This window comes from Podarcis pityusensis, assembly GCF_964106645.2.
Source record: "Podarcis pityusensis genome assembly, chromosome: 6".
Lineage (NCBI taxonomy): Eukaryota > Metazoa > Chordata > Lepidosauria > Squamata > Lacertidae > Podarcis > Podarcis pityusensis.
Genome location: NC_138030.1, coordinates 23,315,279 through 23,328,606, shown reverse-complemented (window position 1 = coordinate 23,328,606; position 13,328 = coordinate 23,315,279). Strand labels below are relative to the sequence as shown.

Below are 13,328 nucleotides of genomic sequence, written 5' to 3'. Positions count from 1 at the left end.
AATTTCCAGAGAGTACAGTGATGCCTACTTGAAGGAAACACTTCCTGAAGGAATAGCTGTGCATCAATCTACTAATAAAGTAAAGTGCTTTTTGCAGAGGGTTTTTTTTAAGTACATCTCAGAATAAATCATCAAAATACTTTGCTTCCTGTGAATCAAATCAAAAGCTTTTATGAAAACAAGGAACATGGAGCAGAAACAGATGCAAACACTGAGTAAAACACTTCATAGGAGCAAAAATATCGTTTTCTAACTCTACCATGCTTCTCCACACGTAATTGGCCGAAAGAAGCTTTCAGATTCCTGTGCTGAATCTGAGTCCTCCACTTTGGTGGACCACAGAATAGAGTAGTGCCTCCTTGCAAAAAGAACCACCTCTAATTTTCAGTCTTTACACCAGTTGCATGTTTTCTTATGCACTCTGTCGGAATAAGAATTCTGTAGGCAACACTTAAAAACCAGGTCATTAGACATCAGGCTATTAAGGCCCTTATAGAGTTGTTTCAAGGATAAAATGAAGGAGGGGAGACCAGGTATGCTGCCTTGACCAACTTGGAGGAAAGGTGGGATATAAATATAAAATAATAAAAGTTGTGATCCCAGCTCAGCTATGAGTGAAGACTGATTCGTGCAACAGTCTCTAAACCTGATTTGTGCATAGACTTGATCCATCCTTCATGATTCAGAGGGGAAGCTACGTAATGCAGCTTCGGTGGCAAGCTGTGAGCTGATGTTTGAAGGGAACAGAGTGTCCTTTACTATGATCTAGCTGAAGGAGAGGCTGTCAGGAAACAACTAACTATTCATTATCATCCTGCCCCAGGCTGAGGAGTAAAAGTAGCTGCAACACACTGCTGTCCTACATCTGGGAAGATAACTGTGTTACACTAGGGCAGGCTTCCTCAACCTCTGCCCTCCAGATGTTTTGAGACTACAATTCCCATCATCCCTGACTACTGGTCCTGCTAGCTAGGGATCATGGGAGTTGTAGGCCAAAAACATCTGGAGGGCCGAGTTTGAGGAAGCCTGCACTAGGGCCAGTTGCTTTGCCTACTAGAGAAGGTAAGCTTTCCGAAAGGGTAGTCTGTGCCTGTTGGCCAGGTTGAGAATTAAACAATGAATGCAGCTGCAGTGTTCTCTTCTTGGAAAAGGCCAAAGTAATTTTGTACGGTAACTTGCCCTTCAAGCTTACCTACTTGTTCTGAACCTTGGTGGAAGAAGGAATTCCAGAGCTTGCGCAGGAGAATCGGGACTGGCCCTACCATTAGGCGGAGTGGAGTTGCTGCTTCGGGTGGTAGATGCTGAGGGACAGCATTCCCCTGTTTGTGCCAACAGCCTGTCCTGAATCCTCTCAATTAGCATGTTGCCCTCAAGAGCCATGGAAGACACTGTCCTATTACCACTGATAGATCCAGCTGCCAATCTCCTTGGCTTCTGTATGTAGAACGGGGGCTTTTTGCCTCAGGCAGCAAAACACCACCTTATTAGTTGTTAGGTGAACCATTTTTTTTGTGCCAGCAGGAGATTGCTTGCACATGTTGAACATGCTTTTTAAATAAAGGGCTGGACTGCAGTGTAGATTTGAGTCAACTGTATTGCCTGATCTCAGGCTGACTTATGGTCCAGGTTGCTATCCCCATATCATCCATTTCCCAACTGTCAAATAGGGGAAATTATGTCCTCTCTTTCACAGGATGACAATCTTTTTATTTTTTTTATTTTTTATTTTGGCACATAAGCTAGTTTACCAATCTTACTCATATCAAACAGGCATTTAAAATGAGGGCTTATGTCTTGATGTGAGGTGCTCCAAATAGTTCTTGTCTGATTACAAAACGATATTAAGTTAAATGACACATTTGCTTACCTTCATTTATTAGAGGCTGTACTGGTCTGTGAGTTTTTTTCTTCAGAGACACATACCATTTTTTGGTGGTTTTTTCCCTATTTTCTGCTGTCATGCAAATTAAATCTCTTTTTTTCTCTCCTGTTGCGAAGTTTGCTTGTGGTGACATTTCATACGTGTATGTTCTCTAAATAGGTATTTGTTACCAGGAAAGTTCTTACTGTGTCTGTCTTTTTTACTTGTCAATTTGTATAGCTGTGGGGTGCATGTGTTTGTGACTGAAGTAGGGAAACTGATTGTAGTGCTGCAGGTGACAAGAATTCATGTCAGTTGTATTTAATACACCCAGGTAGAAGTAATGAAAAAAAGAGCAGAGGATGTTGTAGCAGTAGAAAAATGTGAAGAATCTTTAATGTGCCATGACAAAAAGCTGGCTAAAAATTTGTTGTGTTCCTGCAATTAAAAACTGTTACTTTTTGCTGGTGTCCATGTCTGTTGGAGCACAGCATAGTAGCAATTAACCTCCATCATAGTGGCCAGGTTTTGATGATTATCCATTGTTTTATAAACCATGGTTTTAAGAGGTCTCTTCCCTTTTCACTATCAAACACTCTGTTCGGTGCAACAATCCTGACTTCATTAAACCTATTCCCTGTTGTACCCAAACTACATCATACAACTCTGGCTTAACATTAGTTAATAAACTAGCGTACTTAGCCAGGCTAGTATTGATCCTCTCTTAATTCTTTACAGCACCTGTACATTTCCCCCCTTTCTTTTTCTCTTTCTCTTTCCTATTTTCTCTTTCTGTTGAAGCGCTGGGGTTGGGAACCTATGGAATGTGCAAGTTATCTAGACAATAAGCCATGAATGGGTAGGAAGAAGTATATTCTCTGTCCTCCAAGCAAGGAGCGGATGACATTTAGGCATTCCTAAGTAGGCAAACAGACAGCCAAAGTCAGACCTGATTATTAGATACAAAGTTATGTAACTTAACCTTTTCAGCATCATTTTCATGAAGGGGGGGGGGTCACAATTGCATAAAACAAAAGTGAAATAAAAATACTGTTAGCCAGTTTAAGTTTGTTAGATGTTGTAACAAGTGGGCTTTCCATTTTATGAAAGTTGGATTGTTGAAATAAATTATGTGGACCAAAAAAGGTTGGCCACTGTGGGGAACAGAAGATTGTATTAGAAATTCCATCTTTTTGTATTTGGTAAATATTATTTCTTTATATGTAGTGGTTCTTGTCTTAAATACTTAAATGATGAAGTATCTCAAAAATCCAAAGAAATTGCACCCCATTTTTAAAAGGACTAAATGTTTTATGGGCATTTGGAGAAGGTATATGACACTGAAGGCTGGTATTATATAGTGTTTAACCAGACCTGGGGAGACCCAGCTTCAAAACTCCACTTGGTCATGAAGTTAATTTGATGAGCTTAGGTGATCACTATCGCTTAGTCTAACCTTTTCAGAGTGGTAGTGAGCTGAAATATGGGGAGGTAGCACGTGCACTTGTTCTATATTGTTGTTGTTATTTAAGTTTATTAGATACTTTTTCTTGTCGCAGGCAACTTAAATCAACTTTACAAAAAACAAACTATACCATACATTCATTAAAACCAAGAAAAAGTACTTTAAAAATATTATTAGGATATGGGCGGAATAAAAATGTAATAAATATAGTTGCTTATTTGACTTTATTGTGGTATGTGTCTCTACATTAGGGACGGAGAATTTTCCAGATTCAGGAAGCAGTAAGTCACATTGGAAGGGCTTGTGGGAGCTGAGAATCAAACCATAAGAAATAGAGTGGCACTAGCAAGTGGGAGGAATGAAAGGGGAATCCAGAGTACTTAGCTTGCAGAGTCATTGAGGGGCAAGAGGGTCAGGATAATGAAGTAAGGAAACCTAATGAGTGTAATAGGAGAAGGCTGCAGTTGACTTCTCAAAATGCAGTGTTGGAGTTCTCTAAGAGCTGCTTTCTTTATCATGTGCCTGGATATAATATAATCACACATGAGCCTTAAATCTTTCCCTAGCAGGATATACCACATCGTTAAGGGTTTTTCAACAATTCATCTCTGTAATCTACAAGTTTAATTCTGATTATTGTGGTCTAAGCAGCCACTGAATAGTTAATTGGGAAATGGACCACTTTCTAAAGAGACTGGGTTTTGTTTTGATTTTGGCATTAGAATAGAATTACAGTGGTACCTCAGGATGCGAACAGGATCCGTTCCGGAGCCCCGTTCGCATCCCGAATAGAACATAACACGCATCTGCGTGGGTCTCGTTTCGCCGCTTCCGTGCATGCGTGTGACGTCATTTTGACTGTCTGCGCAAGCGGCAAAACCCGGAAGTAACGTACTATGTTACTTCTGGGTCGCCGCAGAGCGCAACCCGAAAGCGCTCAACCTGAAGCATATTTATCCCGAGGTATGACTGTAGAGACATACCATTTTCTTTCTGATGTAATGAAAACCCATCATTTTTTTTTAGCCTTAACATACGTTCCATTTGCTCTCTCCCTCATAAGTGAAACAGGCTAGTGGTGGGGAGAGGGAAGAAGTGAGGCTTGGCGAAGGTCATATGGCACAAGTATCATTGGTTTCTAAAATGCACTAACAGGAGGAGAATGTAACTAGACAGGAAAGAACTCCTGAACTCAGTTTCTGGCTCTTCTAGTGACTGAATTGAGTGAACCACAGCCCATTGCTTAAATGCTGTATGCCTCTGTTTCTCTCGTCTAATAAATTTATCAATACCAATATGAGCCATAAATATGATGTTTGGTGTTATAACTGCAGGGTTTGTCTTCTTTTTACCCCTGTCTCAGTAGGGGGACAAATCCACTGAAGGTTCCAGTTAATGTCTGCTGTTAAAAGCATAAATGCCAAGATGTTAGTACTGGGCTTAAGGTGTACTAAACAGTGCACATATATTGTTGAAACTCCTTCAGGCGAAAATGCATTAGTCTGTGGTGTCCCTGAGGCATCTTGACTTTACTATGTTCCTTATTGCTACAGTTATGTGATTCTTCATATTAATAGAAAACTTTCTAGGGCTTGGCGTGTCAATCCGCTTGGTCGTTGCTACCGATCCTGTCCCAACTGACTCTTGTATCTTCCAGTGAGCACAAAGATTCCTCGGAGAAGAAACACAAAGAGAAGGAGAAAACCAAACACAAAGATGGCAGTTCAGAGAAACACGACAAACACAAAGACAAACACAAAGATAGAGACAAGGAGAAACGAAAGGAAGAAAAGGTACAGGATGGTGGTGGGGCTGAATGGCACTGCTTTGGACTGGGCTTTTGTTGTGGATAAAGACACGAGCAGCTTCACATTTTTGACATTTTTAAGCTGTTTTGCAAGTCAAATCCCACGTACAGTTTCAACAGAAACTCAAGGCTATGAGTATAGGAGCTGTGGCATTAGGTGTTAGATGATATCACTGTGCGTCTGCTTAAATGGCTGTTGTAAACTTGTCATAATAAAAGTCATGTTAAACTTCATAGCAGCTACAGGCCGAATTTCAGCACATGTTGTGTTCTACAAGAGGAGGGGTTCTGTAGGTAACTTGATGCAGGATCTTACAAACATTGTACTGATGCAGGTGCACACCTTAGCCCAGCCTTGACAGACAGAAGAGGGACAGACAGTACCTTGATAATTTTCCTACCCCATCTGTTCATGTCTGGGCAAAGCGCATAATTATGCAGTGTAACAGTACAAGCAGAAGCCTTGTCTAAATAAGCTAAGGAGTTGATAGCAAATTCTGCAGTTGTGGCCAGACAAAAGGAAAAACTTCGGGAGAACATCTAGATAGATAGGAAAACAGCAGGACAGAGCACGTATTTGGGATTGGCTGGATCCAATAATGCTGAAAGCGTTTCTGAGGAATAGCTGGAAGTGCACTGGCTCCTGGTACAAGGGTCTTTTGTCAGTTACATTTGAATGCACAGGGAAGATATGACAGTGCTTTTTATAGCTTACTAATCAGCTCTCACTTCTGTTTTCAGAGTAAATCATCTGGTGAAGTGAAAATAAAGAAGGAAAAAGAAAATGGCTTCTCCAGGTATGCAGCTGGAGCCTTGTGTGAAGAAGACTGTTAGATTTTTAGTTTTGACTTGTACCCAGAAGATGAGTGGAATTTTTCTCAGTGGGATCCCTGAGACATTCTGGGATCCTCTTTTCTGTTGGCATAAAGAAAACCTAAAACCAAAGATGGGGAAGCTTTTTTGTGTTAAAAACCAGTCCAGCTATATGGACAGGAATAAGATTGTAAAGGATTCTCTTATGCACTTCTCTTTTTTAATCCAATGTAGACATAGAACCTTCTTGACCCTGATAAAGACTCTAAAATAACATAGACTTTTAAAGTTGTTCCCTATCAATATCAAACGCTCGGTAGAAGAACTGGGAATTTAGGGTCAAACTAAAGTTGTTCCTCCTGTGCACTGTTTCTAAAACAGTATTCAAGCATATATAAACTGCTTGATTCACAGTAGAAGAAAGTAAGGACCCCTCTTGGTATTTCTAGGAACTGCCATCTTAAGAATGTAAAACCTGCTTGTCAAAAAGCCAGCAGCAGTTATGCTCAGCATAAATACCTCGTGGAACTGACACCAGACTTTTCCACTATTGTGCAGCCTGTTTCCAGCAATCTCCTGCATTTTGATGCACGATGCTGGATTGATTTAAAACACAGCCTTTAAAATCTGCAGTGCCTTTGTACTTTAAAATACTAGCATTCCTTGCACAAGTTTTTTAATCTGCTGTCTTGTATTACCAGCTGATCTTATCTGTGTTAGATATTTGAAGTGGAAAGCAGATCAGGCTACATCTTTTTAGAAGAGAGATGGCACTGCAGAAGGTGACCTCATTGCTTGCAGTGTTTTGGGTTTTGTGCAGTTTGCACTGCACTGAAACATCCAAGCAGACTGCAGCTCTAAGATCTTTTGTATTCCACGGAACGCAATCTTCATTGCAAAATAGCTGCAGAATTTTAGCCTTTGGAAAAAATGTATTTTTAGAGTCAGCTCAATAAATTAGCTTTCAGTGGCTGAAATGTGGTCTCCTGAGTAGCTTTGTAAAGTGACTTCCATCAAGATGGCTCCTTTAGCAGCATGCATTTGTTCCCAGTAACTGTAGAGGTGTATTTGCCAGCGCTGCTGAGTTTTTCCAGCTGTGAGATCAGGCAGCGTGCATTAGCATGCTGCTCATTCCTGATAAACCATGATAAGGTAGGAAGTCTGGGTCAATGTGATGTTTGAACACAGCCACTTTTTGTTACATTGTTTTATATGCTTTGACCCACCATGGTTTTCACTGGAAGGGCAAGCCACAGATTCTCTTTAAATATGAATTACACCCCCACACACTGTACAAAAATGCCATGCATACCTGTAGGTAAAACAAAATAGAACTAGTAATTTATATTATGGAATATCCCAATATCCAATGTGTCAATATTGTAGGGAGAGTAGATTTATTAAAACAATTTTAAAACTTGAATTGTTGTAACTAAAAAGCAATCAAGTAGTTTGAATCTGACACATCTTTAACACTTAATACTTGCTAACATCTACAAGTTTGTGTTCAGGATTTATAATCCATTGTCCCATTGTTGTAGGATTTTTTTCTCATTTTTCTATGCAGCCTTAATTTAAATCAGAGCTTCCCAAAATGGTACAGCTGGAGGAATATGGAAACCTAGTAGGGTGTCATGGGGGAGAGTTTGGAGGAAACCAGCTAAGAAACGGGGAGTTATTTGTATCCCCACCAGGGTGTTGGGATCTACTTTCCAGCATGTTTATTTTAATTTTGTTTTTTGCTGACACCAAAATCTGGGGTGGGGGGTGGGGTTGGGGGGGCAGAACCCCACCAGCCCTGCAATATGGTGTTACATTTTCAGTTTAGCTGAAACTGTATGAAAGTCACACATCCTGTTCAACTCTAAATATGGCAGGGATAATGAGAGAGTTCTCCTCGCGTGGGTTGAAGTGGTAGGTGAAGTCAGACTACAAGCTGAAGCTTAGTATTCATGTTCTTGACTAAATAACTCATTTCCTTTTCTCTCTAGCCCACCTCGTATTAAGGAAGAAATGGATGACGATGGCTACTACAAAGAAGACTATAAGCCCCTAAAGAGACCCCGAGAGGATGATGAGTGAGTAGCTTGTGAACATTACCTACAGTGAAAAGTGGGAATAATGGGACATTTGGATCTGTCTATAGCAAGCAACTATAGTATCTTGCTAAGTCATAACTCAGAATAGACCCATTGAAATCAATGGATTTAAGGGCTTAAGTTCTTTTGCCCATTCCAGATATCAGTTGTCACTCAGACTTCATCATGCCACTCAGTGAAAAGTGAATGCTTTTAATTACCCCTGAGGGAGGACCACATTCTGGGGGTTTACCTTTTTTTCTAATAGCGCAGTTTTTTGTTTGTTTTCATTTTATGTAAGCGGCCTTGATCTTTTGAAAGGTAGCTGACAAATGCTTTTATAAAACAAAAGAATAATTAGTAAGACAAAATGTTAAGGACCGAATGAATAGTGAGTGTTAATAATACTTTGTGAACCCCAGCTGTCTTCTATAGTGAATTGCCTTGATCCTGCAAGGGAGATGTTAATACAGAAGCAACTGTGGACCTGATGTGTGTATCACAGTGCTCATCTGGATCCCGCTACTCCATCTGGGACCATTAGGTGCCTGGGATTCACACTGGGTCAGGGCCAGCATCAGTCGTCCTACTAGTGTAACCCATTTCTGCTGCAAAGGGAATTTAAACTCTCTCCGCCCTCTGGTCCTGCAACAGCAAAGAGAAGAAAAGCGATCAGTGCAAATGAGGGGCAACAGGTTGCGTCAAATACAAAAATAGCAGATTTTATTTCTTGATTGTATTCTGCAGTAGCCGTGTATAATATGGTGTCAGTGTGTGTGTAGCACAGGTAGAGAACTGGCATTTGTCTACAGACGCTGGAAAGTAGTTGTGTCTGTTCTTACGGAAGGGGCTTCAGGAAATGTATAACTTAAAGTCAAGCAGCAGGTTTTATCTGAGCCATAGGAATTGGGGTGTTGGTGCTTTTGGAATGCAGGCTACAAGCAGCACAGCAGCAACATTTGTGTGTGGAGGGTGAGAGTAATAAAATCCGGAACTGGAAATAAATGATTTGTTTAAAATTGTTGGATCTGTTTCAGTGTCGACTACAAACCCAAGAAGATCAAAACTGAAGATATAAAAAAATCAAAGAAGCGGAAACAGGAAGAAGAGGAGGTTTGGTTGAATTTATATTTTCTGGATCTCTGGGGTAATAACAGGTTGTGGAGACAACTGTGGAGAAAGAACACTTTATTTTGCTTAGAGTATCCAGTTTAGCATTCATCTGAAAACATTAACCAAAAAACACACACGATGGCTCGATCTAGAGTACATGTTAAGATCAGTATGTAGAGATCCTGATTTTTGGCTAGATTCATGCAGAGAGCATACTGGTGGCTGGGCTCTGCTCACCACAAAGTTGCAACTCATCCTCCATCCTTAGGCTAAGTGGTCCTCATCTCCTTTTTTTCTCTACATTATGCCCTTTCACTTCTGTATATGCCTCCTGTATATGGCTTTGCCAGTTTATTTATGTCGTACCATGATACACTCTGCATGTTAATTGATGATAATTCCTTGCCACCGGTAGGAAACTGAATAAGTAGTTTGATTTAGACCAAGGGCCATTTTTGTGAGAAGCACATTTCAAATGGTTTCTTACAAAATTTATTTGTTTTTAAATGTAAGAGTATCTTGTAAAACTACTCCCGGTATAGGGTCTCTCTCTTTAAAAAAATCTCTTTTCAGGATATCAAACCCAAGAAAATAAAGAGCAAAGATAAGAAGCCTCCTGAAGGAGACATGAAGAAGAAGAAAACAAAAAAAGAAGAGGAGCAGAAATGGAAATGGTAACACACCTCTGCTATTTCAGCCTGTGGCTGGCTGCTTCCTCTTACATCTGAAAAAATGCTGACTGAAAACTCTTTGTGGTTGGACTTCAAAGCTGCAAACAGGATTATCTTCCATTTTAGAGGGAAAAGGAAAACCCCAGTTCGAGCTGTCAACTAGTTAAGGATTTGTTAGGTTAATAATTGGCTTTCAACTAACTGATTTATCATTGGAACAAATGTTTAATATCCATTTTATTAGAAGTCCTGAGGTACTGAAGTCATAACCTTTGTTTCTCTTATTATTAGGTGGCATGTCTATCTGTTATTAGATGGAACGTTTAACGGTAGTTTTTTGTTTTCTGTTAATATCAATTTCACTAGCAGCAAAAGTATCACAAAAATTAAGTGAAGTTTACAGCTAGCACTTTGCTGATTTCATAAAGTTATATTTGCTCAGCAAAAATTGCCAGTTAGGAGCAGTGAAAATGTTCGTTCAAAAAGCCCTCTACCCTTCACTTAAGTACACTTTTTAAACACCTGCTCACAGCCACTGTTCATTATTCATGATGCTATTGTTCACAGAGCATCAGTCTATCAAGGACTATTAGCCCTTTCTCATTTATACCAGTTGCTGGGAATCACAAGTGTGAACCGTGTTGCTGCAATCTGGTTCTGCTTGTGGGTTTCCCATAGACTGGAACAGGCTGGTGCTTTTAATCTGATCTAGCAGGGCTCTTATCTTCATTTTGTTCTTCCAGTTAGCAGTTGCTTAGACTAAGGGAGCGTGTCCCTGTTGCTGAGGTAGCCAGACCAATGGTCCCTTGAATTATACTAGCAAGTGGACCCCCTCAGTCTACACCTTTTTACCAAGGGATAGAAAACACTGCTGCATCATTTTAGAACAAGTGAAATCATAGAATCTTAGAATTGGAAGGGACCTTGAGGGTCATTTTGTTGAACTCCTTGCAAGGCAGGAATCTCAACTAAAGCATCCATGACAGATGGCCATCCAACTCCTGCTTAAAAATTTCCAGGGAAGGTTTTTGAAACATTCCTATTTCCCAACCCCGCAAAAAATAGCTTGGCACCTAATTTTAAAGTTGGACTCTACTAATTAATCCACTGAAGCTTTAGTTGACGAATCTTGAAGTTGAAAGCTTACCTCCTTTGAACCATAATAATACTTTTTGTAGTTCTGCTTATTTTCTTACTTTCCAAACTAGTATGCCTTTTGCAAGAGAATCAGTCTTTATAAAACTTCATGACTCTTGCTTTTGTGTTAAGAACAATGCTGCTTAGCCTTCTTTCAAAACGTTAACCCTTACAGGCTGCAGTCCACAAACTAAACCAACCTTTTTTAGGCATATGCAGGGATGTAAAGCTAGTCTTTTTTTTTTTTTAACATTCCTGAGCATTAGCCTACCTCATACCACAGGGAATTTTAAAAGAAGCCTGTGAAAGCAACTGTCTAGTATTGAAAATCCAAGGCCTTACTCCATGCATGGCATCCCTCCATGCTTTTCTGGATCAAGGCTGATTTGATCCTGAATTTTGCTTAAAATGGACACAATGCTAACAGTCTCGTAATGGTGTATTGCATTGCAATCCACTTTGTACAGCAGTGTGTTTTGAATAACTTTTTGGTGTTTGTTCTTTAGTTCTATACTTTTGGCTAACCAACTCCCAGTGTTTCGAGATACACTCCTTGGAGAGAGGCTGTGTCAACAAACTGATTAAGTGAAAACATTCCAGCAGATATTTAAACATACTTTATGGCTTCAAAACCCGAGGATCGTTTTCATTGAGAATTTGTTGGCAGTTTCATTAGAAAATAGTTCTGAGGAAGAGCTTGTGGTATTCACCTTAATTTTCCTTTGCTTTATGCTTCTTGTTTCTGTGTTTCATCGTGAAACACAATGCCCATTACAATACAGGGCACTCTGTCTTTACTTTTCTGTACTTAAAAATTTAAAATACGAATGTAAGGAATAGTTTTTTGTATTGTGTTGTAATATGTGCACATGTCAGGGAGCCACGATAGGCCATTGCTGCTATGTCTCCCCACCACTGTTTTGCAGCCTAACACCAGCTGATAAATGTCAGAGTTCTAGGGGGAAAACAAACATATGGCCAAGCAGATATCTCAAGCTTAATGTAGAATTGTTCATCCATGCTTTCTTGCTGGTTCTTACCATTGCCCACTCCCACCCTTGTACCCTGTGTAGCACAGCAGCCACACTTTTGAAGTGATCCTGCTTTCAAATGAAAACTGTTAGCCCACGTTGCCCAATTAACTCCCAGAAATTTGCATGTAATTCAGCTGGTGATACCCCCCCAAGCGGATCTGACAGAGTGAAAGACCAGGGGGTATTGAGGGGGTGGAGAGATGCCAGTTGTTTTAAAAGGAACCTGTTTGGTTGGGTTTAGGGTTTAGGGTTGTGTTTAGGGTTTTAGAGGAGTAATGCCAACCTTCTATCAGATAAGTACTATGAGGAATCAAGCTATTATTCTCAGCACTAGTTGTAGTGGTAGATAAAGTCTCTCTGTATTCCCACATAGCCAGGGGTGAAAATGGCTAAGGTCTAAGTCATAGCAACTCTTTCCAAGTGGTAGAGCTGGTGAAACTAGCATGGAGGTAATTTATGATACTTTGGGCTGCTTCCAATGTTTCTTTTTATCTTTTAGGATCTTTCTGTATCCCCATCCAACCACTATTTCTTTTGGAGCTACTTCACACAGTGTGTGATAGCTGCAGGACACCTTAAAAACTGTTGCTAAGAGCTCTTTCCACACAGTAATAAAGTGGAAGCTAAAATATCCTCTCCCCTCCTCTCTCCCTTCCTGCCTGGTATACACCATAGAAAAACGTTGAGGAGTATCTCTGCTCTCTGTATGTTTCTACACACAATGAAAACAAAACTTTTTAAAAATAGCATCTACCCGCCCTTTACCCAGTGCCTGCTTCTGCTGTAAGATATTATGTGACCTTCAGTTCTGCAGCTTGAAATACAGATAGACTAAACACACAAGTCAGTTGCTGAGTGAATCTAGGAAGAAAGATATGGCTCACTAGTGATACGTTGCGAATCCCTGTACCGGAAATGCCTATTTCAGGTTTTTCTGTAGAGACATGACAAGTACCTGAGAATTTGAGCCTTTCAGGTTTGGATTTAGTGTTATTGCAGAAAAGTGTCATCCCCTGCTGCCAGTACAACCCAACAGACTTCTAAGTGGGGATGAGTTTGGCCTGTGCCATTTCTGTACCTCAAGCAACATTAATCATCATTTCCCTCTGCTGACCACAGGAGAGGTCACTGACCCTAGTGCAGGTTACTCTGGGGATTTCTTCTCTTTGTTGCTTTTACTAACACCCCAAGTGGTGTATACAAGTAAGACATGCATCTAAACTGACATAAAAACAATGCTATCTTCTTTGTGAAGTAGCCTGGAATATATTGTCTTGCTTGTGAGGCGGTCAGAAAGTGCTGGCTGATAAATGCAGACATGGGTAATGTGTGTAGCACAATGGGTTGGC

General features: G+C 40.3%; 1 protein-coding gene across 1 annotated transcript in view; it reads left to right on the top strand.

The window, feature by feature from the left end:
• TOP1 (DNA topoisomerase I) overlaps window positions 1-13,328 on the top strand; it is a 71,727-nt gene that overhangs the window by 37,170 nt on the left and 21,229 nt on the right. Inside the window, exons 4-8 of the mRNA XM_081009234.1 lie at window positions 4,984-5,119; window positions 5,875-5,930; window positions 7,938-8,024; window positions 9,062-9,137; window positions 9,711-9,811. Of these exons, the coding sequence (XP_080865360.1) occupies window positions 4,984-5,119; window positions 5,875-5,930; window positions 7,938-8,024; window positions 9,062-9,137; window positions 9,711-9,811 (456 nt within the window). The remainder of the gene's footprint in view (window positions 1-4,983; window positions 5,120-5,874; window positions 5,931-7,937; window positions 8,025-9,061; window positions 9,138-9,710; window positions 9,812-13,328) is intronic.